General features: G+C 52.4%; 2 protein-coding genes across 4 annotated transcripts; one reads left to right on the top strand and one right to left on the bottom strand.

Annotated features, from left to right (window-relative positions):
• The first annotated feature begins 16755 nt into the window (after positions 1–16755).
• Positions 16756–23705, top strand: CAPNS1 (calpain small subunit 1). Of its 3 annotated transcripts, XM_049901210.1 has the most exons (11): positions 16761–16890; positions 17748–17955; positions 19117–19150; positions 19462–19551; positions 19717–19774; positions 19869–19933; positions 20852–20920; positions 21023–21101; positions 21239–21355; positions 22917–22975; positions 23156–23705. In XM_049901210.1, the coding sequence occupies exons 2-11, from the start codon at positions 17765–17767 to the stop codon at positions 23180–23182; spliced, it is 789 nt and encodes a 262-aa protein (XP_049757167.1). In that variant the 5' UTR covers positions 16761–16890; positions 17748–17764; the 3' UTR covers positions 23183–23705. The 3 variants fall into 3 exon arrangements, with proteins under 3 accessions (XP_049757165.1, XP_049757167.1, XP_049757166.1); XM_049901208.1 differs by lacking the exon at positions 23156–23705 and having other exon boundaries at positions 16756–16890; positions 22917–23122; XM_049901209.1 differs by lacking the exons at positions 16761–16890; positions 23156–23705 and having other exon boundaries at positions 17679–17955; positions 22917–23122.
• A 633-nt stretch (positions 23706–24338) lies between these two features.
• LOC126085627 (cytochrome c oxidase subunit 7A1, mitochondrial) lies at positions 24339–26118 on the bottom strand. The gene is made up of 4 exons (XM_049901211.1): positions 25985–26118; positions 25194–25280; positions 25001–25085; positions 24339–24474 (listed from the first exon to the last, which is right to left on the bottom strand). Exons 1-4 carry the CDS (start codon positions 25997–25999, stop codon positions 24419–24421), a joined length of 243 nt encoding a protein of 80 aa, XP_049757168.1. The 5' UTR covers positions 26000–26118; the 3' UTR covers positions 24339–24418.
• Between the last annotated feature and the right edge of the window lie 688 nt (positions 26119–26806).

The following is a 26806-nucleotide window of genomic DNA, read 5'->3' on the forward strand; positions in this document are numbered from 1 at the left end:
TCTGTGCTGACCCTTATAAAAGAAATTACTCATTTCCTCATGGGTACAGTCTGTGAATTCTGTGAGACGTTGCAGTGTATTACCAAACCCAAAGACGGGAGGGAGAGTACTGAGGCGAGAGACAGAACCTTGAGGTTATATGAGGCATTTGGTGTAAGTCAGGGACGCTGGCCCAGGCCTAAAAACAAGCCTCATTTTAAAACAGCAGTTTTCCTGTCCTGTGCTTAACCTTTAGCCATCTTTAAAATTATACCCTAAAGGAAGTATTTTTCTGTGGTCAAGCAGATGGCAGAGTGTCACAGCCTGTTCCCAGAGGGTCTTGACACACAGCATTATTGAAAAAGCCCCTTTATAATGGAACCACAGGAAAAAACATGCTTGAGAACGCAGTTCCCAGACCAGCATGTCCCTGTCATCGTCCTATGATGCCCCATGTCCCCCACCTGCACGTACAGCTGTAACCTGAAGTTCACCTGTATGTTACCCCCAGTCGCTAACAAGCACTTGCTTTGAGAAAGCCCACCTCTAACTTCCCTCACTGCCTGAAAACCAACCCAGATATGGTAGGTAGCCCCTGTTCTTTGTCTAAACCTTGTAAAAATGTTTGTGTGGTTATCATGCCTCAGACTACATGGTTTCATTTTCATGAGCTGTGTAGCTCCCAGTTCAAACTGTACTGAACCTTGAATAAACATCTTTGTTTTGCTTTAAAATAGAAAATGGGTTTTTGAGATTGCAGAGGGGAGGAGGGGAAATTGATATGAGAGATGATGGAGTGGGACAGCAGTTTGGACATCTTCAACCTCCGCCTCATAGGAACCAGCTTTCCGCTGATCCTTATAAAAGAAATTATGCATTTAGTTGGTGTCAGAATGGCGGGATTCACTGTGGTGATCCAGACTCAGTGGAATATGTGGTTTAGGAAAAAGGGATAAACGGGAGAATGAGAAACCTTTGGTTTCTGGATAAAGAACACCCATGGATTGAAGCAGCTGTTATGGTGCAATCAGTTACCCGATGCAAAAACTATTCGTGGGAACTAGGAGTGGTGGGTCTGACTCCTGAGGAATTGGCTAGCTGGATACATATGGAAATACAGAGTGATACGGAAAGGGTGGGACATACATTTCCTTGGTTGCTGTTATCAGCAATAGCTGCAGGGGAGGGATAAAGTAGATAGGGGCCAATTAAAGTACCAAGATAGGGGTGAACTAAAGTACCAAGCCCAGATCCGGTCCAGTCGGAGGTATGACCGCTAGTCTCAGGGCAGACCTGGAAAGGAAAAATCGTGAGGGAACAACAAGTACCCCTAAGATCGCTGGTCACCAAGAGGTGGCCCGGGAGGGGAGCGGGCAAAACCAAGAAACTATTGAAACCGGGGGGTAAAGTGTAAAGGAGTTGCTTCCATTTGTAGATCGGTGTCGTCAGCTTCCGAGGAACTATTACTAAAATGGACTGTGACAGCGACTAATTTCGGGGCAGTGTCCTTAGTTTTGAATGCTACAGACTGGAAGAGTATGTTTGGGTTGATGCAAGACCCACCACTCACTATGGAACAGTCAGGAATGGTGATACAAGATCCAGTTACGCAGCAGGTTAACCCGGAGCGGGTGGCCGGATTGGTGGAGGAGATAAGATGTGCAGTGAGGGTTGTTTACGCTGAGAATGGAAACTGCCCCTCTCCCCCTGTAAATACTCAATGGAACACTCCAGAGGAAGACTCTGAGGTGCTGCTTGTGGAAACCATGCTGGAAGGGCTTTATGGTGATCAGGATGTTCACCCGAGTATGCCCCTTACACGGGTCACGGTAGACGCGGTAACCAAGGGCAATGAGTATGCCCCTTACACGGGTCACGGTAGATAGTGTAACCAAGGGCAATGAGTATGCCCCTTACACGGGTCACGGTAGACGCGGTAACCAAGGGCAATGAGTATGCCCCTTACACGGGTCACGGTAGACGCGGTAACCAAGGGCAATGAGTATGCCCCTTACACGGGTCACGGTAGACACAGTAACCAAGGGCAATGAGTATGCCCCTTACACGGGTCACGGTAGATAGTGTAACCAAGGGCAATGAGTATGCCCCTTACACGGGTCACGGTAGACGCGGTAACCAAGGGCAATGAGTATGCCCCTTACACGGGTCACGGTAGATAGTGTAACCAAGGGCAATGAGTATGCCCCTTACACGGGTCACGGTAGACACGGTAACCAAGGGCAATGAGTATGCCCCTTACACGGGTCACGGTAGATAGTGTAACCAAGGGCAATGAGTATGCCCCTTACACGGGTCACGGTAGACACGGTAACCGAGGGCAATGAGTATGCCCCTTACACAGGTCACGGTAGACACGGTAACCGAGGGCAATGAGTATGCCCCTTACACGGGTCACGGTAGACACGGTAACCAAGGGCAATGAGTATGCCCCTTACACGGGTCACGGTAGACACGGCAATCGAGGGCAGTGAGTATGCCCCTTACACACGTCACGGTAGACATGGCAATGAAGGGCAATGAGTATGCCCCTTACACAGGTCACGGTAGACACAGTAACCAAGGGCAATGAGTATGCCCCTTACACGGGTCATGGTAGACACGGTAACCAAGGGCAATGAGTATGCCCCTTACACAAGTCCTGGTAGACACGGTAACCGAGGGCAATGACTATGCCCCTTACACGGGTCATGGTAGACACGGCAACCAAGGGTGATGAGTATGCCCCTTCCACACGTCATGGTAGGTACAGTAAGCAAGGGCAATGAGTATGCCCCTACACAGGTCATGGTAGATACAGTAACTAAGGGCAATAAGTATGCCCCTTCCACACGTCATGGTAGATACGGTAACCAAGGGCAATGAGTATGCCCCTTACACACGTCATGGTAGATACGGTAACCGAGGGCAATGAGTATGCCCCTTACACACGTCATGGTAGATACGGTAACCTAGGGCAATGAGTATGCCCCTTCCACACGTCATGGTAGATACGGTAACCGAGGGCAATGAGTATGCCCCTTCCACACGTCATGGTAGATACGGTAACCGAGGGCAATGACTATGCCCCTTACACACGTCATGGTAGATACGGTAACCGAGGGCACTTATTCTACACGGGCACTCCATGTAACCTTGCTGCTGCAAAACAAAGCAACAGTCTGAGAAGCCTTGTTGGAGCTGTTGGCACAGCTTCATCGCATGGGTCTTACAGATGCAAGAAACATAAAGGTGATTCATAGAGTAAGAGGCAATGGGGAAAGAACTTACCACAACAGGACAGAGATTTTTAGATGGTTACTAAGAAACATGATGACTATAGTAGATTTTGATGGAGTAGAGGAAAAGGTCCTAATGCAACACTACAGGTGTTTGGGTAGACCAGTGAGCATTCCTGCTGGTCACCCAAAGTTAGAGTCCTAAACTAGTATGTTCTATTCACCCAAGTGTGGAAGAATGTAATGATGGGAAGTCCCACCTTGGGCCAGTTGAAGCAGAAGCTCAGCCAGTCAATCAAGACAGGGATTGACAAGAGGGCCAGGTCCAGCCCCTAACAGGGGACCTGAGGGCATATGCGCGCGTATGGGGAAAATCGCCCAGGGGTGAGGAAGAGACTTTCCTGGGGCTCCTGGATACAGGGGCCTAATGTACTATAATCCCAAAACCTGTCAATAAAATCTTGAAGGAGACTAACGTTACACGGGGGGGGGGGGGTGGGGGGGGGTGGGGATGCAGTGGCTGACGGGCCTTAGGGGAAGTCTGGATGAGAACTGGGAGATTTAAACAGAGCCGGCAGGAAGCAGTTGCATCGCCACCTGACTGCGTTATTGGTATGGATGTCATGTCTAATCGGGGAGTCTCTCTCCACCTGATATTCTAAAACTGAAGGTACGTAAGCCTGCCCTTAGGCCAGTGTTGACTGGACATGCTAAATGGGGACTATTCGAACTGCTCAAACCCACTCATGTTGTTAATTTGAAACAATATAGGATAATGGTGGACAAAAGGAGATTACTGTTTTGATTAAAGACATACTAAAAGCTAGAGTGTTGGTGCCAATAAATCGCTGTGTGACAGTCCTGTATGGCTTGTGAAGAAGGTAGATGATTCATGGAGGCTGACAGTGGACTACTGAGGCCAAAATAAAATAGTGCCACCTGTGGCTTCAGCTGTTCCAGACATGGTATCAATGGTGCAAAAAATAGAGCAGTGTAAAGGAGACTGGTACTCAGTGGGTGATCTTGCAAATGCCTTTTTCTCATTCTGAATCTCGGAAAACAGCCAGCCGCGGTTTGCTTTCACGCGGAAAGGATCCCGATTTACTTTCACGGTATTGTCACCGGGTTACCTTAAATTCACTGGCTTATTGTCATAGTTCTGTTAGAAAAGACTTGGACTTGGTGCGAATCTCAAGTGTAATGATACATTATATTGATGACATTATGTTAATATCAAACACCAAAGAACAGGCTAGGGCTGATTTGAATACAGTGGTGGCCCACATGACCAACAGAGGCTGGTTAATAATCCAGCAAAAATTCAGGGCCCTGTCCAAATGGGAGCCCTGATGGCACAGTGGTTAAGAGCTCAGCTGCACACCAAAAAGGTCAGCAATTCAAATGCACCAGCTGCTCCTTGGAGACCCTATGGAGCAGTTCTACTCTGCCCTATAGGGCCGCTATGAGTCAGAATTGGCTTGACAGCAACAGGTTCGGTTTTCAGTTTTCTCTCCAAATGGTGAAATTCTTGGGAATAACTTGGGCAGGAGCCACTTGTGACATTCCACAGGCAAACAAGAATAAGTTGCCGTTGCTCTCTACCCAAGATTAAACAGGAGGCTCAACGTTTGGTTTGTCTGTTTGGATTTTGGAGAACACATATCCCACATCTGGGAATCTTGCTGTGCCCCATAAATAAAACCACTCAGAAGAAAACCACATCGAATGGGGGCCAGAGTGACAGCATGCTATTCTGAATTACAGAAAACAGTCTCAAGCTCCCTGCCTTTAGGCCCTTATGACCCCCACTCAGACATGATTTTGGAGGTGTCTGCCACACACGCTTATGCAGACTGGCGCTTAGGGCAAAAACCTGAGAACGCCACCCTATGGCGGCCACTGGGATTCTGGACGAGAAAGTCTCCAGAGGCTGCAGCAGGATACACGCCACAGGTTATTGGTCATTGACTGAGACTGCCTCAGTGACAGAAAGACATAAACTCATCATGAAGCCTGAAATACCCATGATACCTTCGATGATGTCAGAGAAACACTCAAATAAGGAAGGTGGTGTCCAAAATAGTTCCATAATAAAATGGAAATGGTTCATACAAAAACAAGCTACTGAGGAAATGCAGGGAGGCACCCACCGTATCCATCAGCAGGTAGCTTCTTTTCCCATAGGTCCTACCTGGAACCACCTGAGAAGCTGCCAGAGCCCATTACTAAATGGACAGTGCCCTCTGAACAACTTTCTGCTGATCTATTTGTATGCTCCCTTGAGGTGGCCAATTGGGTCCATGATAGGAGTGGACATGGGGGCGCTGCAGTACTACAGAGATGGGCTGAATCTGTACACATCCCTTCTGCACCATCTGAGGCACAAAATATCAATAATGACTGCTGTGTCTGCCACCAAGAAAGACAGGGGCTGCAGATGACTATGGAGCAGATTCCCCGGGGGGTAGGCCCTGCACATAGCTGGCAAGTTGATTATATTGGACCAGCAATGCCGGTGGCATCAGTAGAGTCCTCATAGGAATAGATACTTACTCTGGACTCTTTTTTTTTTTTTCTGGACTGGGCTTTCCATATCCTGTAACAGATGCAAATGCCAAAAACATCATTAAGGGATTGGAACAAAAGATACTGTACCAATTTGGGCCACTGGATTATATTTCATCAGACCAAGGAACACACTTTACAACCCACGGGGTGCAGCAATGGGCCAAGAAACATCACATTAAATGGACATACCATGTTGCATACACCCTCAGAGAAATGGTTTCATAGAAAATTGGAATGGGCAATTGAAACACTTGTTACCTAAAATGGGGAGAGATAAAGCCATGAACGGCTGGCTCACACACCTTCACGAGTATGTGCTCACACTCAACATGAGGGGGGCAATGGTAGGACCACCACTGGGCAGAGTCCTACACATCTCTGGGGGTTCTGGGGAAGACGGGTTGGGGGAGGATGTTGGAGTGTCACTGCACAGTTCTTCCCCACACCACCAAAAATTGCTTTTTTCCTGCTGGATGCTGTGGTGCCGGGGCCAGGGGTGCAGCTGCAGGTGCCGGAAGCAGGGGTGATCCCTAAGCAAGAGGCTGTAACTATACCCCTGAACCTTTTGTTCACCACTGTGTCCTCATCATCCAAATAGGGGCCTGGACATAGTAGGCACTCAAATATGTGTTCCATGAATGAATGAAAAAATTCTAGTTAACTTTCAAATGATGGAATACTATGAACACACTAAAAATGATATTTTTAGTGACATGGGAAATTGCTCAGGGTGTGTATAATGGGTACCATGGGTTAGACAGAATTTACCATAAACCCTGTAACAGAGTATAGAACATGGCAGTGGCTTAAAATAGAAACAAATCTCTTTCTACCATAACAGCCTGAGAGTAAGCAGCCAAGCTGGTATGGAGGATTCAGCGTCAGGGACCCAGGCCGCTGCTCCCTGTGGCCCTGCCAGCCCTAGGGGAGTGCCCTGGCCTGCGGGGTCAGGATGGCTCCCACTCCATCTACCTTCCAGACAGTGGGAAAAGGAAAGGGGAAAGGGACTCTCATCTCACCCTGCTGCTCCGTCAGACCAAAGGCCAACGAAGAGGTGGAATCTCAGCTTCAGCGTCTACTTTATCCCGCCCTATGGATTACGAGCGTTGTCTCTTTGGTTACTTTAAAGGGCAAAGAGCTGATGGAATGATAGTTCAGATCACAGGTAAGCTGCTGTTGCTGAGTGCTACTGAGCCGATCCCGACTCATGTTGGCCTCGCGTGAGAGCGCGGAACTGCCCCACAGGGTTTTCTGTCATCTTTACAGAAGCGGATGGCCAGGTCTTTCCCTCGCAGGGCCACTGGGTGGGTTCGAGCTGCCAAACTTTTTGGTTAGCAGCCAAGCGCTTAACCTCTGCGCCACCAGCGCTCCTTCTTCACAGGTGAGCAGTCAGAGGGAATATAGCTGGTCTTTCCAGGTTCACACAAGTTGTTTGCAAAGTGGGCAGGATGCACATTGCATATATACTGTAGTCAGATATATATAAAAATGTGCCCAGGAAAAGTGAGGAGGGAAACATAACTAAGTATTAATAGGAGTTGTCTCTGCAAAGTTGGTGAATTTTTCATTTTAAAATATATTTTGCTATACTTTATAGGAGTCCTGGTGATGCAGTGGTTAAGAGCTTAGCTGCTAACCAAAAGGTCAGCAGTTTGAATCCACCAGCCACTCCTTGGAAACCCTATGCAGCAGTTCTACTCTGTCACATGGGGTTGCTATCAGTCAGAATTGGCTCGATGGCAATAGGTTTGGTTTGGTTTTGGTTTATATTTTACATGGAGCCCTGGTGGCACATGGTTAAGAGCTATGGTGAGGTATGGCAGCTAACCAAAAGGTCAATAGTTCGAATACACCAGCCACTCTTTGGAAACCCTATGAGGCAAATAGGGTCACTATGAGTCAGAACCAACTTGATGGCAACAGGCTTTTTTTTTTTTTTAATATTTTATAAATGATCTATAATGAGCAAGCATTATCAGATATTTTAAATGTCTTTAATCGTGAAATAAAACACACCCACAGAAATAGCAAGAAACATAAATGCACAGTATATTGAATCATTATACAGTGAGCACCCAGGTAACTGGGTGATGATCAGGGCTGGGGTTAGGGAGGCCCAGGAGGCTGTGGGAGGCCAGAGGAGGCTCCTGACTTAGCTGGGGGCAAAGAGTTGGGGAGGGAGTGTTCAAGAAGGGCTTCATGAACCCTGGCTTGGAAGGAGGAGGAATGTGTTGCGTAGCCATGGAAGCACACACTCTACTGACTCTCAGAGTTTCCTTCTGGTCAGCAGGTTGAGTTTGTGTAAATAATTCCACAAAGGATGATGATGCTGCTGATGGCAGTAACAGCTAACCGTTACTGACCATGTCTCTGTGCCTAGCCCTGGGTTGGGTGATTCTGGGGACACAGCGGTCCTTGAGACAGCTCTGCCACACCCAACGGGACTCCCAGTCCAGTGGAGGAGACAGACATTACTGAGCATTACAAATTGTAATTTGTTACGAGTGTCATGGGGAAGAAGTCTAGGGGATCCTGGAACATACAACAGGGCAACCTGCTCTAATACGCGGTGGGGAGGTCGGGAAAGCTTTCCTTGGCGAGGTGATTTCTGAACAGCGATTCCAAGGCAGAAAGGTGGGAGGCAGGTGCCTGCAAAAACACAGCCACAGGGAGCCTGGTGTGAGGAGTAGGAACGGAAGTAGCTAAAATCCACTGAAGGGAGGGGGTGGAGGGACAGGAATCTGAATGAGTCATCAACAATTTGGCATCAACCTTTGGGTTCAAACCTGGCTCTGACTCCCATCCTGTGGCTTCGGGCAAGTAACCGTGCTTCTCTTAATATGCAAAAACAAACAAACAAAAAAACTAAACCCATTGGCATTGAGTTGATTCTGGACTCATAGCAACCCTATAGGATAGAGCAGAAGTGCCCCATAGAGTTTCCAAGGAGCGCCTGGTGGATTTGAACTGCCAACATTTTGGTTAGCAGTTGTAGCATTTAACCACTACGCCACCAGGGTTTCCATTTGAATATCCAGTTCCTCTTAGTTTTTTTCTCAGAGGGTTGTAAGAGGCTACAGGGCAATGGGTTTCTCGTACTTCCAGCCTTGGGTTTATAATCCTGCCAAAAAGAATTGGTTGGGCCACAGCCTACCCTGTGATTGGTCGATTTTAGTACCTTGCAGGGATTGGGTAGTTTACTATGCAAGTAAGATGCGTAAAACCCTTGTGAGGATTGGTTGGTTACTATGCAAATTAGGCAACTGTGGCCTACCAAGGGGATTGGTCAGTTCATGGTCTTGGTACGAGAAGTAGGTTTATAAAAGGGTCAATCCCACAGATGTTGAGGGCGACCCAACTACCATCAAGAAGAGCGTGGTGCAGAGCCATCCTTTGGGACCCGGGGTCCCTGCCCTGAGAACCTCTTAAACACAGGAGAGGGAGAGTTGTAACACTGAAGACGGCAAGAGATGGCACAACACTAGGAGTGGCAAGAACCAGGAGACTGCTACAAGGCAGCTGAGTGGGCTTGCCACAGAGCGAGAGCGAGAGACATAGAAAGAGAAGAGCACCTTTAGGCAGGAGGCTTGCTGGCAAAGTAGGGTGCCTCCGTACACTTGTCTGGGGAGCTAAAGAACTGTGTAATACTTTCCTGAGCAGGGCAGAGGCGAAGAGAAAGCCCGGCGGCACGCCTGGCCAAGAAGCTGTTGTAAAATGCAAGTAGGAGTGGTAGCATTAGAACATGTCTGACTTCAGGGAGGGATAATGTGAGTCAGTGAGGTGGAGGTGAGACATACCTCTACTCTCCAACCTTTACCAATTCTGACGCCTCCCATGGCACTCGCTACTTCTCTTCTGGGTTCAGTAATCTGTTGCAATGGTGACAACTTACAAATGGTACTTACAGCTATGTGGTTTATTAAGGAAGTAACAGAGTACAACTGAGGATCAGGATCAGGAAGCATGTAGTGAAGTCTCCCTTCTTTGGTGCAGGACATGTTCTCAGGTCCTCTCGGCCACACAGGCCTCCTCTCTCTCTCAGGACAGGCCTCCTCTTGGCCCTGCTGTCTGTCACCACCAACTCTGCTGCTAGGCCCCTTCTGGGCTTGTCACTGTCTTCAGTGTTACAGCCTTGACTTGTGTTACAGCTCTTTTAGGAGGTTCCTTGCCTCCTTTTTCTACTTCTCTCCTTCCTGCTTCTTTCTATCTCAAGAAACCTCTGTGAGATTGGGTGCATATATATATATGTGTATATATATATATACATATACACACACACACACACACCACTCTGTCAATTTCAAGGCACAGTCCCTCCTAGTGAGGGCCACAAACTGACCAATGCCCTTTGGGTAGGCCACAGACACTTCATTTGCATAGTAGGCTATAGTAGCTTTATTTGCATAGTCTACAGTCACTCATTTGCATAGTATATTCCCCAATCCCTTCAAGACACATATCAATCACAGGGGAAGCTCCAGCCCAGACCCAGAGAAAAAACGGTCATACCAAGTTGTTTACAACTATCAGGAAATGTCAGTCAACTTGGATGAAAATAACAGACCCTCTGGGGTAGAAAACTAGGGCAAAGGTAACTCCACAGGGTTTAGGAGAAAAATCTCTCAAGCTGTTTTTCCGAAGAACCAAGACAAAAGGCCATATAAAGGAACTCATTTCACAGCTGTCTTGGTTGAAAGCTATCATGATCAACCAACTGTATCCTGTCTCCTGAGTTGTATCCTGTTACTTCCAAGTTGATCCTGATCCTGAGTTACAGCCTGTTACCTCCCTAATAAACCCCATATTGTGAGTATGACCTGTGAGTTCTATGTGGCCACTGCAACTTATTATCTAACCCAGCAGAGAAGTACAGAGTGCTGTGGGGAGGACAGCTGGTGTCAGAAATGGCAAAAAAGTTGCAGAGAGGAGGTATGTCTGACCTCCACTTCATAGGAAACAGCTTTGAGCTGCTGGTGATTCTCCATCCCCCTCTCCAGTTAGATGGCTTCTGATCCTACTTCTAGTACCGCTGAGTTACAGAGGTGTTGGCAAGACATGCCTGTAAAGCAGTTATTCCAGCCTGGTCCAATTGAGCCCCTGGGCGTCATTAGCTACGGTAGTTATAACTGTCGTGAATTTATTTATTGATGCCGTTATAATGTTTACCTCACTGAGGCAGCAAACTGTAAGGATTAAAACTGTGAGCTATTAAAAAAAAATGGGCAAAAGAACTGAACCGACACTTTGACAGAGAAGATACACAGACGGCAAATAAGCATAGGAAAAGACGTTCAACATCGTATTTCATTACGGAATTGCAAATTAAAGCAACTGTGAGATACCACCATTCACCTGTTTGAATGGCTAAAACCCCCAACACTGAACACATCAAATGCCTGTGAGGATGTGACGCAACAGGAGCCCTCATTCTTTGCTGGTGGGAATGCAAATGGTACGGCCATTTTGGAAGACAGTGGCTTTCCATACAAGCCAGCAGGTGCACTTCTAGATGTCTACCCAAATGAACTGAAAACTCATGGCCCCACAAAAACCTGCACACAAATGTTTATGGCCACTTTATTCATAACTGCCAAAAGTTGGAACCAACCAAGATAGTCTTCAATAGGTGAATGGGTAAACTGTGATACATGCATACAGTATCGACTATCATTCACTGATAAAAAGTAATGTGCTATGAAGCCAAAGGAGCCTTAAATGCATAATACTAAGTGGAAGAAGTCAGTCTGGAAAGGCTATATACCCTACAATTCCAACTAGATAACATCCTAAAACCAAACCCAACCCAACCCAACCCAACCCATTGCCATTGAGTGGATTCTGACCCTATAGCACAGGGTAGAACTGCCCCATAGGGTTTCTAAGGAGCGGCTGGTGGATTCAAACTGCCCACCTTTTGATTAGCAGCTGTAGCTCTTAACCACGGAGCCACTAAGGCTCCAGACAACATCCTGAAAAAGGCAAAACTATAGACAGTAGAATTGTCAGTGGTCGCCAGGGGCTCAGGGGGATGGAGAGTGGGGTGGCTAGGTGGAGCACAGGGCATTTTAGGGGCAGTGAAACTGTTCTGCAGGATACTGTAACAATGGATACATGCATGACAGGCATTTGTTAAAGCCCCTAGAACTGCTGAACACGAACAGTCCCTACTGGAAACTATGGAACTACATTAATGTCAACATTGGTTCATCAGTTGTAGCAAATGCAGAGCACTAACGCCCAGTGTTAACAACAGGAGAAGCTGTGCAGGGGAGAGGGTGCAGATGGGAACTCTCTGTGCTTCCTGCAGAATTTTTCTGTACACTGAAAACTACTTTAAAAAGTAGTGTATTACGATCCTCAAAAAAAAAGGGTGAGCTACAAAGCCAGCCTTCCTGGGTTCATGTCTTGAGTTCTGGCACTTACCAGCTATGTGATCTCAGGCAAGCAGTCCCACCTGTTTGAACTGAGGTTCCCCCGTGGGCATAATTACATCTAGGTACATCAGTCAGTATAGGTGAGGTTATGCTGTGGTAAGTGGTAGTGCCGAAAATTCAGTAAGAATATCCACCCAAAGCATTTCCTTCGTTCGACAGATATTTATTGAGCACCTAATGTGTGCTGGGCACGGTTTTAGCAACTGCATATATAGCACTGATTAAGACAGAAATCATTGCCCTGAGGCGGGAAACATGTAGTGGGGAGGACAGAGTAGAAACAGGATAAACTATAGAGTATATTAAAAAAACTAAAAAATCCACTGCCATCAAGGCAATTCTAACTCATGGTGACCCTACAGGACAGAGCAGAACTGTCCCATAAGGTTTCCAAGGAGCGGCTGGTGGATTTGAACTGCTAATCTTTTGGTTAGCAGCCAAGCTCTTAACCACTGTGCCACCAAGACTCCATACGGTATATTGCTGTTGTTGTTAGGTGCCATCGAGTCACTTCCAACTCACAGTGACCCTATGCACAACAGAACACCACTCCCTGGTCCTGCACCATCCTCACAATTGTTGCGATGCTTCCGCTCATTGTTGCAGCCACTGTGTCCGTCCATCTGGTTGAGGGTCTTCCTCTTTTTTGCAGACCCTCTACTTTACCAAACATCATGTCCTTCTCTAGTATGTCAGCAGGTGATAAACGGGAAGAACAGGGTGGGGTGGGGAATAGCAGGGTTAAGCCAGGGATCTGAGAGCATGCTCCTGAGAGCACCAGATATTGAGGCGCTAAGGGGGGAATGGAGAGGACCTTGACAATGGAATGGTGGTCCCCCCTCACATATGTGGGAAGAGGGGCTGTCTGCACATCACTGTGCTCCCACAGCCTCCCTGTCCAAGCCTTTTCTGCCTTCAGCTGGGCAGTAGGGCCAGATCACTAGGTCCCTGGTGGCCATGATGAGGGCTTTGATTCTTATCAGGAATGAGGTGCAGCCAGGGGACAGCTCAGCCAAGAAGGCCCTGATCCGACCCAGGTGTTCACAGGCTCCCTCTGGCTGTGTGTGGGGAGCAGACTGTGGGAGGAGTGAGACCAGGGAGGAGAGAAGGGAGACTGGGTAGGGGCAGTGGAGGAGGCGTATACAGGTGGAGCTAGCAAGGTTTGCTAATGGCTGGGGGTGGGCGTGAAGGAGAGAGAGCAGTCAAGGACAAGCGTGGGATAGTCAAGGACAGAGCGGCCATTGACTAAGATGGGGGAAGTGGGGAGGGAACAGGTTTGGGAGAAAGACTGGGAGCTGTTTAGGATGCCTGGAGTTTGACTCTGGAGATAGTGAGCAGCATGTAGGTGCCCGGAGTTCAGGGGTGACCTCTGGGCTGAAGGGGGGCAGTTTGGATGTTGACAGCCTAGACAAAAAATTTAAACACTGCGTGTGTATGTATGAGGTCCCCCACAATGTGAGTGGGATTGTGGGACTGAGAGGCGAACTAAGGCCTGAGAATTGGGGCTGGCCAGGATTAGGCCCTGAATTTGGTAGTGTAGTGGTTAAGCACTCGGCTGCTAACCAAAAGGTCAGCAGTTCAAAACCACCAGCTGCTCCTTGGAAACCCTATGGAGCAGTTCTACTGTCCTATAGAGTGGCTGTGAGTTGGAACCGACTTGAGGGCACCTAACAACAGTATTAAGAGGTCACAGAAGAGAAAGATCACAATATCTTAACAATCTGCAGTGAGTGCCCTGAGAAAGCTCCCAGTTGTTTTGAGAGTATATAACCGGGAGCCTCACCTAAACTGGAGTGGGGATGGGGTCAGGGAGGGTTTCCTGGAAGAGGTGACTCCTGAACTGACACCCAAAGCCTGTGTAGCTACAAAACCAGGCAAAAAAAGCGGGAGTGTTCCAGGTAGAGAGCACAACTGATGCAAAGGCCTGGCAACAAGGGAGCCCAGGGAGAGGACAGGGAACTGAAGCTGCTCAGCTGGCTGAAACCGAATGGCAGGGAGGGGCGTGGTGAGAAGGGAATCCAGATTAGTCACCACCAAAAGATCTGTCATCAGCCAAGCCCAGGTTCAGACCAGGTCCTGCCACCCTCTGTGACCTCAGGTAAGTGGCCCTGCCTTTCAGTCTCAATTTTCTCCCCTGTTAGTTCCTGCCTCAGAGACAAGGTTTGTGCAGTGAGTGCCCTGGACTGGCCCCAACACGCCCTCAGGAAGCACTAGCTGCAACTCTCGTTTTGTCTAGTCCTGACCTTGGTTTCTGAGCTGTTATCATATTAACTACATTACTGGAGTCAGTGCATCAGGGTAGTGGTTAAAGGCATAGGCTAGGAAGTCTGGCTGCCCGGGTGTAAAAACGGCTTGGGGGCAGCATCTGACCTCCTTTAGCTTCACAAGGGGGAAGGAAAAATCCAGATGAACAGCCCAAGGCTGATTCCTACAGACATGCCTCCACCCTATAAGACAGGGAGCAAAGGCTCTGAGATTGGAGGGTGCCTGTTTGAAAAACAGCGAAGAGACTGGTGTGGTTAGAGGAGAAGCAAGTAAAAGAGAAACAGACTATACTATAAGGGAGGTAATAGGGGGTTGAGTGTGGAACCTAGAGCCTTAGTAAGACAGAGAACAGAAGGGCCCCAAAATCTGCAAACAAGCTAACAAGAAATAGGCCAGGGCACAGAAACAAAGCCATTCCCCAGAACAATGGGGCAGGGTATCTAAAATTAGCCCACAAACTTCTTTAAAGTTGCCTTTCAGAAGCAGCTGGAGAAAACCAGGCCCAGGGACATGCACAGACCACCCACCCGTGACCGCTGTGTGACCTTCCACCAGGGGCAGTGAGAGGCTACAGCCCCAGTCAGGAAATTGAACCCAGGAAGCAAGAGCCTGTGCAGGTGTGACACCGCAGAAGTCCTGGTCCGAATCCCAGAGGCCTCCAGGACTGGAGCCATCTTGGAAAGCTGCTGTGCGAGCACCTTAGTTAACATATCCCCTCCTGTGCCTATGAATCTTGGGTTCCCACCCAAGAACTTTCAAAAACTCGGGCCTGTCTTTTGTCCTGAGATGAGGGTAAGCGTTGCTCTAGGCCCTCCAATAAAGCTTTGCTTGTGTGGAAAACTACGTGCCTTACCTGCTCATTCTTGCCCTGTGAGTGGCAAGAACCTTATTCTGGTAACACCTGCAGCCTTTTTTCCAATTCTGACAGCAACCTTCCCTCCCACGGCACTTTGTACTTCTCTGTTGGGTTCAACAATTCATTGCAACGGCCACAGAGAACTCACAGACCATACTCACAGACATGGGGCTTATTAGGGCCAAGACAGGTTACAATTCGGGCTGAGGAACTCTCAGGAACCTCCATCAGGACAGTACCGATCAGGGCAGTCTCTTCTCAGCTGTGGCTGCAGGCAGCTCTCTCTGGCCCTCAGCCCTGCTCTGGCAAGTGTTACAAAGCTCTTCTGGCTCTGCCAATAAGCACCCAGAGGCACCCTGCTCCACCAGTAGGCCACAGCCTGAAGGTGCTCAGCTCTAGCTCTGTGGGTCAGCAAACCTAGCTCCACGAAGTGCCCAGAGGCACCCTACTCGCCAGCAAGCCTCCTGTCTGAAGGTACTCAACTTTCTAGCTCCATGGGCCAGGAAGCCCGCCGTGCCCTCTCCTGCCAGTCTCCTAATTCTGCTGCTGCCATTTCCTCCCGTCTTCAGTGTTACAACTGTCTCTGTCTGCGGGTTCCAGGAGCTTCTCAGAGCAGGGATCCTGGTCCAAACGATGTGCTCCACTCCTGGCTTTACTTTCTTAGTGGGGCGAGATCCCCGCTCTGCTCTGGAATTCGCTCTCTTTTAAACCTAGCCGGATGGCAAAACTGACCAACCCCATTGTTAGGATTCCATACATCTTACTTGCATACACTCCCCCCGCCCCCAACCTCGGCAACACCTGGCCTCAGAAACCAGGCCTTGGCGAGGTCGATTCCTCTATCCGGGGCCCATTTTAGAGACTGGAAGACTGAGGTGAGACTGACTGAGCCCGGCCAGGAAAAATGATTCTGGTGACCCTTGGCTCGGGGAAGGGGACGGGAGGCGGAGGCGCAAGGAACCTTTCCCAGCAGAAATTCTGCCCGCAGTATGAGCGCCCTCTGGGCTGCCTCCGGAGCGCGGGAAATCCAGCTGGTCCTCTGTCCCTGCCACAGCTGCCGCGGCTGTCCCCGGAGTGGGAGGCAAAGCTCGGGGCCTCCAAACGCTGAGTCTGTCGCGGCGAGGCCAAGGGACCGTGTGCCAAGAGTGCTTTTTCAAGCGGGTCGAAAAGCTCACCAGCGGCCGGATGCAGGCGGGCACTGGAGCGCGGAGTCTCCGTGACTCCAGTCACCCCGGTGTCCTACCCTCCAGGTGCCCTGACCCGCCTGGGAAATGGCGGCGAAGACCCCACACCCCACTCAGCCTGGGCGGGGCTGAACCCCACGGCGCCGGAAACACGGGGGCGGGGCCGCGGCATCCACATCCTCCTATATGGGGCGGGGCCCGCGCGCAGGCGCAGTCGGCGCGGCCGGCCCTAGGACCGCGCGGACGCCGCCCGGCCGCCCCGGAGCCGAGAGCCGCCGCCTGAGTCACGGGCCCCGCCCTCGGAGCCCAACTCAGCGGGAGGCCCGGGAGCAGCAGACGGACTGCCCGTCGGACGCGTGAGCGAGGCGGTGAGCCCCCAGCCCAGTCCCCCCGCACTCCGTAAACCCGGCCCGGTCGGCCCCCAGACCCGACTGGACGCTGCCGGCGTCAGGGGTCCCCCACACCCTGACCTGAGATTCTTAGGACCCCCAGACCTGACCGGCCCCCGTTATCCCGGCCTTGGGGATCCCCGGTCTCATGACCTAAAATGCAAGCCCATAGATCCGGGAGATTTCTCAAAAATTCTGCCCTGGAGCCTCTAGCACCACAGTCCTGGATTCGTGCCTCCAACTGCAATGGGGGCCCCGTTATCCCGAGCCCAGCGGCTCACGTTCACGACCTTAGACCCGAGCCCACAGGCCCAGCAGTGACAGCGAAATGTCGCCACCGGGAGTTCCCAGACCCTCAGTTCCATGTTCCGAATCCCCTAAACCCCGCTTTGGGGGTCTCCAGGCCGAGGACCCCTAAGTCCGGCTCTAAGGCTCTGGATCTGATTCGAGCGCCCAGACACTTCAGGGAACGCCTTACACCACCTTGGGGCCCCTATCTGGAGAACCCGTCCTTACACCACCTTGGGGCCCCTATCTGGAGAACCAACCCGTCCAGACCTGGACCCCCAGCCTTAACGATGCCTGTGCGTGGGCCCAACCCAGGGTCCCTCAAGACCCACGGGGTCCCTTTAGATCCGTGGGGGTTTCATACTTTTCCTCCGTTCCCATCCCAACCTCCCCACAAGCCCAGACCCCATCCAGCGGGACCCCCAAGCCACAGCCAGACCACTGGCACCCACCCAGAGGCCCCTGATTGCTCCCACTTCCAGCTTCCGGAAGTGTGGATGGGGATTCAGGGGCGAGGCGGCCCTTGACCCCCCCCTTGCCCCCCTTAGGAGTCCAAGTCGCAGCCATGTTCCTGGTCAACTCGTTCTTGAAGGGCGGCGGCGGGGCAGGCGGGGGCCTGGGCGGGGGCCTGGGGGATGTGCTGGGAGGCCTGATCGGCGGCGGCGGCGGCGGCGGCGGCGGAGGAGGAGGAGGAGGCGGCGGCGGCGGCGGCGGAACGGCCATGCGCATCCTGGGCGGGGTCATTAGTGCCATCAGGTAAGGCGGGGCCTGGGGGCGGGGCCTGGAGGGGGCGGCCGGCGAGAGTGAGATGGGTCATTGCACACTGACCTGGAGCTTGGATAGGCTGGGCCGGGGCGGGGCGCGGTGAGGGTGGGGGTGTGCCATCAAGGGGGCGGGACTTGGCGCGAGCGCGACTTGGCTGTCCTGAGAGGGTCAATGAAGAGTCGGCCCAGGCGAGGCCGAGGCTTGATAAAAATCCAAACCAAACAAAACAAACCCATTGCTGTGGAGTCGATTCCAACTCATAGACCCTATAGGACAGAGTAGGACTGCCCCATACGGTTTCTAAGGAGGGCTGATGGGGATTCGAACTGCCTGGCTTTTGATTAGCAGCTGTAGCTCTTAACCACAGCACCACAGGGCTCCTGGAGGCTTTATTAAAAAAGAAACCCAAACCCACTGCCGTTGAGTCGATTCCGACTCATAGTGACCCTATAGGGCAGAGTAGGAGTGCCCCGTATGGTTTCCAAGGAGCAGCTGGTGGATTCCAACTGCCGACCTTTTGGTTAGCAGCCGTAGTTCTTAACCACGACTATGACACCAGGCTTGATAGGATAGTGGAAATGGGCCTTGAAGAGGCAGGAGTCTGCTGGCTTAATGAAGAAAAAACGCCCAGGTGGGGTAGGGCAGGTTGTCGGTGGGGGCCTGGGCCATCGAACTATGAGCTCGACCTAATGGAGCTGGGGAAGACAGGCCTTCAGGAAGGGGGACAACAGAGTAGGGCCCTGGGCAGTGGGACTTAAGGAGGTTGAGGCAGAGCCTCTCTGAAGGGAGCCCTTGAAGGGGCAGCGTCTAATTCGTCTGGGCGGGATTCTGGGTTGAGAATTGGGTGGGATGAAGATGATTCCGGGATGTCCCATTGGGCGGTGTGCCCTGGGGGGGTGGAGCCTGATGTGGGGGTGGGCCGTGGTTTCTTCCTGGATGGGGTTGGTCTGATGGAGGAAAAGAAGGGGCGCGACCATGGCAGCAAGGACAAGGACAGGAAAGGACACGTGAGGTGGGCAGAAAAGCCAGTTAGGGTTGGGGGTGAACTGGGTTTGGGGGGGTTGGGATGCGGGGGCTGGGGCCGCCGGTTCTGCTGGCGCTGCCCGTTGGAAGCCCCACCCCCTGGCTCTAACTCCTGCGTCTTCTCCTCAGCGAGGCGGCTGCGCAGTATAACCCTGAGCCTCCGGTGAGCTCCCCCACAACTGGAGACCCCCTTCTCCCGCCGAGAAATTTTCCAGCTCCATCGTCGTCCGTTTGGAGAAATCCTGCCACCTCTCCCTCTTATGAAATCCCTCTCCCATTGTCCTTGCCTTGTTGTGCACCCCCAAACTTAGCATGCCACACAGACCTGCTCCCCATCCATTGACCATCGCCCCCTTCCTTTGATCACCCTGCCCCCCACCCACTCTGACCTCCCCACCCCCACCTGAGTGTGGGAATCTGGCCTTGCCTGGGCACCCCTCCCCGAACTCGTTCTGAGTTTTTCTCCCTCCTCAGCCCCCACGCACACATTATTCCAACATTGAGGCCAACGAGAGCGAGGAGGTCCGGCAGTTCCGGAGACTGTTTGCCCAGTTGGCTGGAGATGTAAGTAGCCCAGTGTCCTAACCCTGTTCTTACCCTTCCATGGTTTCCCTCGGGCTGCCCCTGAACACACACACACTTGACCATGGCAACGTCAAAGTTCCCATTCTCCTTCAAGACCTGCCCGGACCCCTCTTAGTCACCCCTGACCCACTCTTAACTTCTCAGGACATGGAGGTCAGCGCCACAGAACTCATGAACATTCTCAACAAGGTCGTGACCCGACGTGAGTGACCAGAGTCAAGGCATAGGGCAGGTTCAGCCACGGGGCTCAGGGCGGCTGTGACCTCTGGCTCTGACCTTCAACATGTCCCCTACAGACCCTGATCTGAAGACCGATGGTTTTGGCATTGACACATGTCGCAGCATGGTGGCTGTGATGGATGTATCCTCCAGGGCAGTGTGGGGGAGGCCCTGGGTGAAGAGGGGGTTTTCTGAGAGTGGGATTGGGACAGCTAGGGTATAGCTTTCATACCAGAAATGGACACATGTACATCAGAACATACACCCCCCTATGGGCCTGATGACATCTTGTTGTCACCACAGGCCACTTTACTTACATTAACTAAGGTTTTACAGCTACCATGTTAGACAGCTACAGTTATTGTGCTCCCTTTTATAGGTGAAGAAAACAAGCTCAGAGTGAGCCAGTCATTTGTGTAAAGATGGTAGGTGGCAGGATAGGAATTTGGACTCACGTCTTCAGGAGTTGAGAATCCAAGCAGGTAACTGCCATAGGTACGCCCTCGTATGCATATATATTATCCCAAGGGCACACCCACATACACATGACCGCATATGGAAGCATGTGCTTAGGAGTATGTGCTGCGCATGGGCCAGTTGTTAGCTGATCTTGGGTGCATGCACACTTGGCACACGGGGCCACTCTGGTATACGTATGTTGTGTTCACATGAGTGTTGAGTAGAGTTAACCACTCCTAGGTCTGTGCCTTAGCGAGATCACTGAGCATCTCTGCCTTGGTGTCCTTTTCTAAAATGGAGCTAATGATGGTGATACTGAATTGGAGCTACAGGCGAAAGGTTTAGCACAGTGCATGGCATGTGCTAATTCAAGGAATTCCACTTGCATTAGCTGTTGTTTTGATCTTATTCAGGTGCACTTTCAGGGCTCCAAAATACGTATGGATAAACAAAAAGAAAAATCACCCCTAAGGCAACATGACGGTGGGACAGGAGCCAGAGCTTTTACCCAGGTTTCCTGTCATGGTGGTGCCTACAGCGGTACATGTAGTGCCTGTGTCTGGGTGTAGTTGTCACATTGTCCTTAACACCCTCTCTCCAGAGCGACACCACAGGCAAGCTGGGCTTTGAGGAATTCAAGTACCTGTGGAACAACATCAAAAAGTGGCAGGTGTGTGGCACCCTCTGAAGCTCCCAGCCCCCAAACCCCCAAGCCATGGAGCTGCCATGCCCTATGATGCTCAGCTGACCCCTGATGTCTCTGCCCCCACAGGCCATATACAAGCAGTTTGACACGGACCGGTCAGGGACCATCTCCAGCAGGGAACTCCCAGGGGCTTTTCAGGCAGCAGGTGTGGCTGGCAGAGATGTGAGGGGCTGGAAGTGAGATGGGAGACGCAGCCCCTGCTGAACTGGTCTGAGCCTGGATTTTGGGTTGGGAGCGGGTGGGCCCCAGGGCCCCCACACCTGAGGGGCTAACCATTCTCAGGCTTCCATCTGAACGAGCATCTCTACAACATGATCATCCGACGCTACTCGGATGAGGGAGGGAACATGGATTTCGACAACTTCATCAGCTGCCTGGTCCGACTGGATGCTATGTTCCGTGAGTCACGCCCCCGCGCTTCCCAGATGGGGTTTGTTCAGCCTCCAGTGGCCCAGGTCTTTCCTAAGCCTGACCCTGATGTAGGTGGTGCTAGGGTCACAGTGGTGACCAAGACAGCCCCACTTCCTGCCTTCATGGAGTTCATAGTCCGGACAGTGATCGCCCGGAATGGCCATGGCTGGGATGGAGGAAGCCTGGACAGTGACTGGAGCCATGATGTGGGAAGCACAGGCCAGAGTGGGGAGAGCTCATGGCAGTGAGGGGGGTAACGGGAGAGGTTCCAGCCAGAGGGAGCAGTCTGCAAAGGCCTGGCAGGGAGAGAGAAGGTGGTGCTTTTGTTGGACTCCTAGGAGTTCAAAGAGATGAGTCCTGAAAGGGAGCATGATGGGGGGACCTGGGTCTGGGAGCAGTGAGCAGGGGCTGGGTCATAAGGGCTTTTATGCACATCAGTGCACAGAATCCTTAAGACGTTCTCGAGAAGTGGGAATTAGTGCCCCCATTTTATGGAGGAAGAACCTGGGGTTCAAGGAGGCTTCTTATCTAGGAAGCAGCAGATTCAGAATTTGGACTCCCATCTGCCTGCTCCCTGAGGTCAAAGCAGACTGAGAAGAGGGAGAGCCTACAGGACTGGGAACGCCAAGTTCAGGACTCTGCTGGGGGTGGGGAAAGCCAAGGTGGGCTCTAGGCAGGGGAGGGACAGGGTCAGGTTTGGTTTCAGGAAGATCCCCCTGGCCTTCCCAGAGCACAGGGAGGCCACTGCAAGGACCATGGGGGACAGAGGCATGGAGGGCGGCACCCGGGTGGGGAGACTCAGGGGACAGGGACTGAGGAGTGTGTGAAGTGAGGGGGAGGGAGCTGGGACTTAGCCTTGGGGCTGGGAAGGGCAGTGGTAAGTGGGAACAGCATTAAGAGCGAGGCTAGAGGAGAAGGGCAGGTAGGTGAGGTGTCAGGAACAGGAAGGGAAGATAGGTGCAGACGACAGGGCAGATGATGCCACAGGTTCCATAAGGAAAGGCCCAAGAATCAGACCTCGGACTTAGCTGCAAGGGGCTATTAGTAACTGCGGTGAGTGCAATGTCCCTGCATGGCCGCCTGACGGCAGGAGTGGGGACCCTGGCAGACTCTAGGGGCAGGAAGTGGAGATGGGGCCTGCAGATCTCCTTCCAGGAGCCCTTTTGGGCTGGAACTGGAGGGGACGGGGCCGGAGAGGAAGCATCGGTGGAGCTTAGAGATGGTTGGGAGGCTTGGCTTGGGCAGAGGTGTGGTGGGTAGGGCCGAGTCAGCATAGGAAGGCTGTGACTGAGGTGGGTAAGAGCCTGCGTTGGAATCCCAACCTTCTCATTTTCTTGCTGTGTGACCTGGAGCAGGTCCTTTCACTTCTCTGTACCTCATTTTAAAATGATACCTCACAGGATTGAGTTAAGTGAGTTAATACACGGGAAGCACTTTACACATTGCTTGGCATGAGTAAGCACTTGATAAAGTGTTAGCTGTATATCATCCCATAAGTCAGTATAGTATTAGCCTAAAAGCTAATCCCCCCGCTTCTCTTCTCCTCCAGGTGCCTTCAAGTCTCTTGACAAAGATGGCACTGGGCAAATCCAGGTGAACATCCAGGAGGTAAGGCCCGTCATCTGGTGGTGTCGGTGGCTAGGGGCACCCGTCCTCAGTCCTGTGCACCAGCTCCAAGCTTGGACCCTTCCCTCCAGTTTTCCCAACAACCTCTGGGTGAAAGCAGAGAAGGGGGTCTGATATTTCTGGGTCCCCTGTCCTTCACTCTCTGTGCCTTCCTCTCCCCAGTGGCTGCAGCTGACTATGTATTCCTGAATGGAAACCCCAGACCATCCCCCTCACCACCTCGCTGTAGAAGTCACCTTGGATCCCTGGGTCTCTCCCCAGGCTTCACAGTGATGTCTTTATGGGTCTGTGATCCACAGGCCTCCTCATACTCCTAGCCCTGGTCACCAGCTTCTCAGTCAACAGCCAGGGCCCAACATGCCCCAGCCTGTCATGCCCGAGTTACCCCTGGCTCTAAGACACTCCCTGTCCCAAAGGTCATCCCCACCCCCAGCACACGTGTCTCACCCACTCCCAAACCCTCTCATTCACCCTGTGCCAAGCCCAACATTTGTGTTGCTGCCACACCCCAAGGGCAGTTCTCTCAGTTCTGGAAGGATCCGTCCAGTCTCTCCACACCCTGTCACACCCACCTGCTCAGTTACCTCACAGGTATCCGCTCTCCCAGTGTCCCAGATCCCACGTGCCCCATTGCCTTTGTTGGTATTCTGCTCTCAGCCTGCCAGGCCCAGGAAGAAATAAAAGCACACTAGTTGCTGCTCCCTATGGAACCCGCCTCCTGTTCTGAGTTCAAGGGTGGTCCAAGCCAACTGGAGCAGAGGGGGTCTGGGGGTGGGGTGGTTTTGTCTGTCTCTACCTCTGTCCCGGGGTTGGATCTGCATGTCTCCTTTGTCATCTGGGCCTTTTTTCGCATACTGGATTCCAGTTTGAGCTATAGATCCCTCACAGATCCTGGGGGGTGGGGGAGGCCGAGACTGGGACCTAGAAGCCCAGGCAATCTCTGCATCTGTTCCCAGAGACCGGGCTGGTAGGAGGTCTCCATACACTCCTGTCTCTGCTCCGCAAGGCTGTTGGCCCCTCTCAGCTGCTGTCCTTGAGTCAGCCTCTGTCCTTTCTTGGTGTCTCTGCCTTAATGTGTCCTGGAACTTCCTTCCCACCCTCAGGCCTCTGTAGGGGGAGAGGCTGCCATCCCAGGACCTACTGTCTACTGGAGAACACCCTTCAGACCCTGAGGCCCAGCCCAGGGGTGCCAATTGGGGTTTCTGGCCCCTCTGGGAGTGTTGAGAGGTGGCAGCAGCATAGGAGTAGCTGGCATCCAGGATGAAGGACCGCAGCTGAGTTGCAGGGCTGCCCATGGGGCAGAGACCCCTGGCTGGTGGGAGGGCAGGTCTGGGGACACACACAGAGACCAGGGCTGGGGCAGGTTCCCCAAAAAGGTGGTGCATTTATTGATGCCCACGTTCCCCAGGTCCTCCAGGCTTCTTGTCACTTCTTGTGGGGGAAGGAGGCCCAGCCAAGGCAGTACAGGCTGTAGATGGTGCCTAGGGAGGGGTTGTGGGCAGACAGACAGATGCTCATCTGCTCCTGAACCTCAGCTCAGGCTTTAAGCCCCCCCCAACCACCCCAGGCTCCTGTATTTCCAGCCTGGATCCCAGCTGCAGCTCAGGCTCCAGCGCTCCCCCCCCCCTCCCCGCATTACCACAGCCCAGGTGGGGAAGCCCTGGTGTGGATCCAGACCCCAAATCACAGCCCAGGTGGGGAAAGCCAGGTATGGATCTAGGCCAGGCTGGTTAGCTTTCTCCCCAGCTCCAGTCAGGGCCCCAGACCTATCACTAGTCCAGCCCCTCCTGGGACCCGAGCTCCTTTTCAGAGCCCAGACCCAAGCCTTAGGCAGCCCCCTCCCTACACCCCAGTACTCCAGTCCTCTCTCCAAACCTGGTCCACTCAGGGCCCACCCCCTTCCCTAGGCCCCAATCATCCCCCTAAACCTCAACGCCCTTCCCAGCCCAGCCTGGGCCCTAGCCTCTCCCCCTGCAGCTCGGAGGAGAAGCGGGGGCCCTGACTCACCCCCAACACACAGCCCCATAGTCAGCCGGTACAGGATGTTGTCGGTTCCCCCGCCTTTCAAGTGCACCGGGAGGTCGTTGTCGGCCTGCGTGTAGGGCCGTCGGGTGAGAGGGGTGCGGGTTACTCCGACTGTACCCCCACTTCCCTACCCCCACTCTGCTCCGAACCAGGGTCCTCCCCTTGCCCCGCTCACCTGGAAGATTTTCTGCTTCTCGGCCACTCGGTTCTCAAAGCGGTTCCGGGCGGTGGAGCTGAAGGAACGAACCAGCATCTGGGATACCTGGGGGAACGAGGGCGAGGGTATTGAGGTACCTGAAGGAGCGTCCCGAAGTGGGTCCAGCTGGAGGAGTCCAGCTGGGGGGCCCGGCCGCCTGAGGCCTGAATGTGGGGACGGTCCTTTCCCCTTGGGAAGTGTCTCAAAGGCAAGATCCCAACCGCTGGCAGGGTGAGGTCGGGGGCTCCTATCTGCAAAGGCCTGGATGAAAGAGACTCTCACCGAGAGCGGGGAGCGTCTGGCTTGGAGGTTACCAGGTGGTCTAGGGGGTCCTGGAAGGGGAGCGGACCCAGAAGGGAGACTCAAGTTCTGGGGTGTCCAAGCCTGGAGCTGTTTTTTGAGAGGCGTTTCCTGCATTAATGGGAGGAGCCCAGACCTTCGGAATGTGTACTGTTTCTGGAGTCCTTAGGGCCTTTCCAGGCTACCCAAGAAGTGGGGGGTGGGGGCGAGGGGGGACTGAGTTCCCAGCACCCAGGTCTTGAATTACTTAAGGGAGCCCTGGATGAAAGTAAGAAATTCAAATCCGGGATTTTAAGTCAGGATCCGGGGTCTTTGGCTGCCTCAGAAGATCTTGGGTGGGGGAGGGGGTTTCCGGACCCTGAAGGGGGCTCATGTTCTAAGGCCCCAGATCCCGGGGTGTTTAGGGAGTCTCGTATTGGGGCAAGGGCTTCCGGGTTGGGGGCCCGGGGGCGACCTGTAGGGTCCCTCACCCGCAGGACCCTCATTCTGCGTCCTCTTCGGCCGGAGTCACCTCCCCTCTCCGTCCAAGGACACAGGGTGCCCTCCCCTCCCCACCAGGAATCCGGGCCCCGCCCGCGAGCGTCTGACAGCTGGGGGGGCGGGGCCTCGCGGCTGGTAGGGGAGCCCCGCTAACCGGGCGGCTGGTGGGGGACCCGCCGGTGGGCGGCCGGATTTGGATTCGCCCAATAGGCGCGCGAAGACGACGCCAAATGGAGGAAGCACCCATCCGTTACTCGTTTCGGAATTTCTATTGGTCCAAGTGGAGAGGAAAGCGGCACCAGGGATACGCTTTCGGGTTGTTTCTGTAGGATTCCTCCCCGGGAAAAAACTTGCATGAACTGAGACTCATCCTGATCTGACGAAGATTACATTTTCTTCACCAGGCAGAGTGAAGCTTAGAGATGGAAATTAAGTTCGTTATATAGAAAAATGAAGTTTTATTTCTTGCAAAAAACTAAAAGGGTTCCTCCTGAGTTCCGCCGGATTTCTCCCCACCCGGGCTGGTATTGGAGAGTGAGCCAGGGCTCCGGTAAACCGGGGTGCCACCTCCTTGACCTGTGTACAGTCTGGGTGATGGCGCGCCTGAGCCCGACCTTCTGTGTCTAACGTGGGGGCGAAGACTGATCTTCCTCAAACGTTTGATGAGAGTATAATTGACCGTTAACTCAGCCCAGTTATCGCACGGGGAGAAAAAAAAAAAAAAAGCCGTTATTCTCACTGTTTTCTAGCAGTACAGTTCATATATTAAATATTTTTATGCTTAATTTCCGTTTTTTTAAAATTTTTATTGT

Source organism: Elephas maximus, chromosome 11, assembly GCF_024166365.1.
Source record: "Elephas maximus indicus isolate mEleMax1 chromosome 11, mEleMax1 primary haplotype, whole genome shotgun sequence".
NCBI classification, from domain to species: Eukaryota; Metazoa; Chordata; class Mammalia; order Proboscidea; family Elephantidae; genus Elephas; species Elephas maximus.

Bases quoted from the DNA above. Each gene is read 5' to 3' on its own strand.
- CAPNS1 (XM_049901208.1), top strand. From the start codon at position 17,765: ATGTTCCTGGTCAACTCGTTCTTGAAGGGCGGCGGCGGGGCAGGCGGG. The intron at 19,775-19,868 runs GTGAGTGACCAG...TGTCCCCTACAG, and splicing joins CAACAAGGTCGTGACCCGAC to ACCCTGATCTGAAGACCGAT. The intron at 19,934-20,851 runs GTATCCTCCAGG...CCCTCTCTCCAG, and splicing joins GCATGGTGGCTGTGATGGAT to AGCGACACCACAGGCAAGCT.
- LOC126085627 (XM_049901211.1), bottom strand. The intron at 25,086-25,193 runs GTGAGCGGGGCA...CCCTACACGCAG, and splicing joins AGAAGCAGAAAATCTTCCAG to GCCGACAACGACCTCCCGGT. The intron at 24,475-25,000 runs GTGAGTCAGGGC...ACCCCTCCCTAG, and splicing joins TATGGGGCTGTGTGTTGGGG to GCACCATCTACAGCCTGTAC.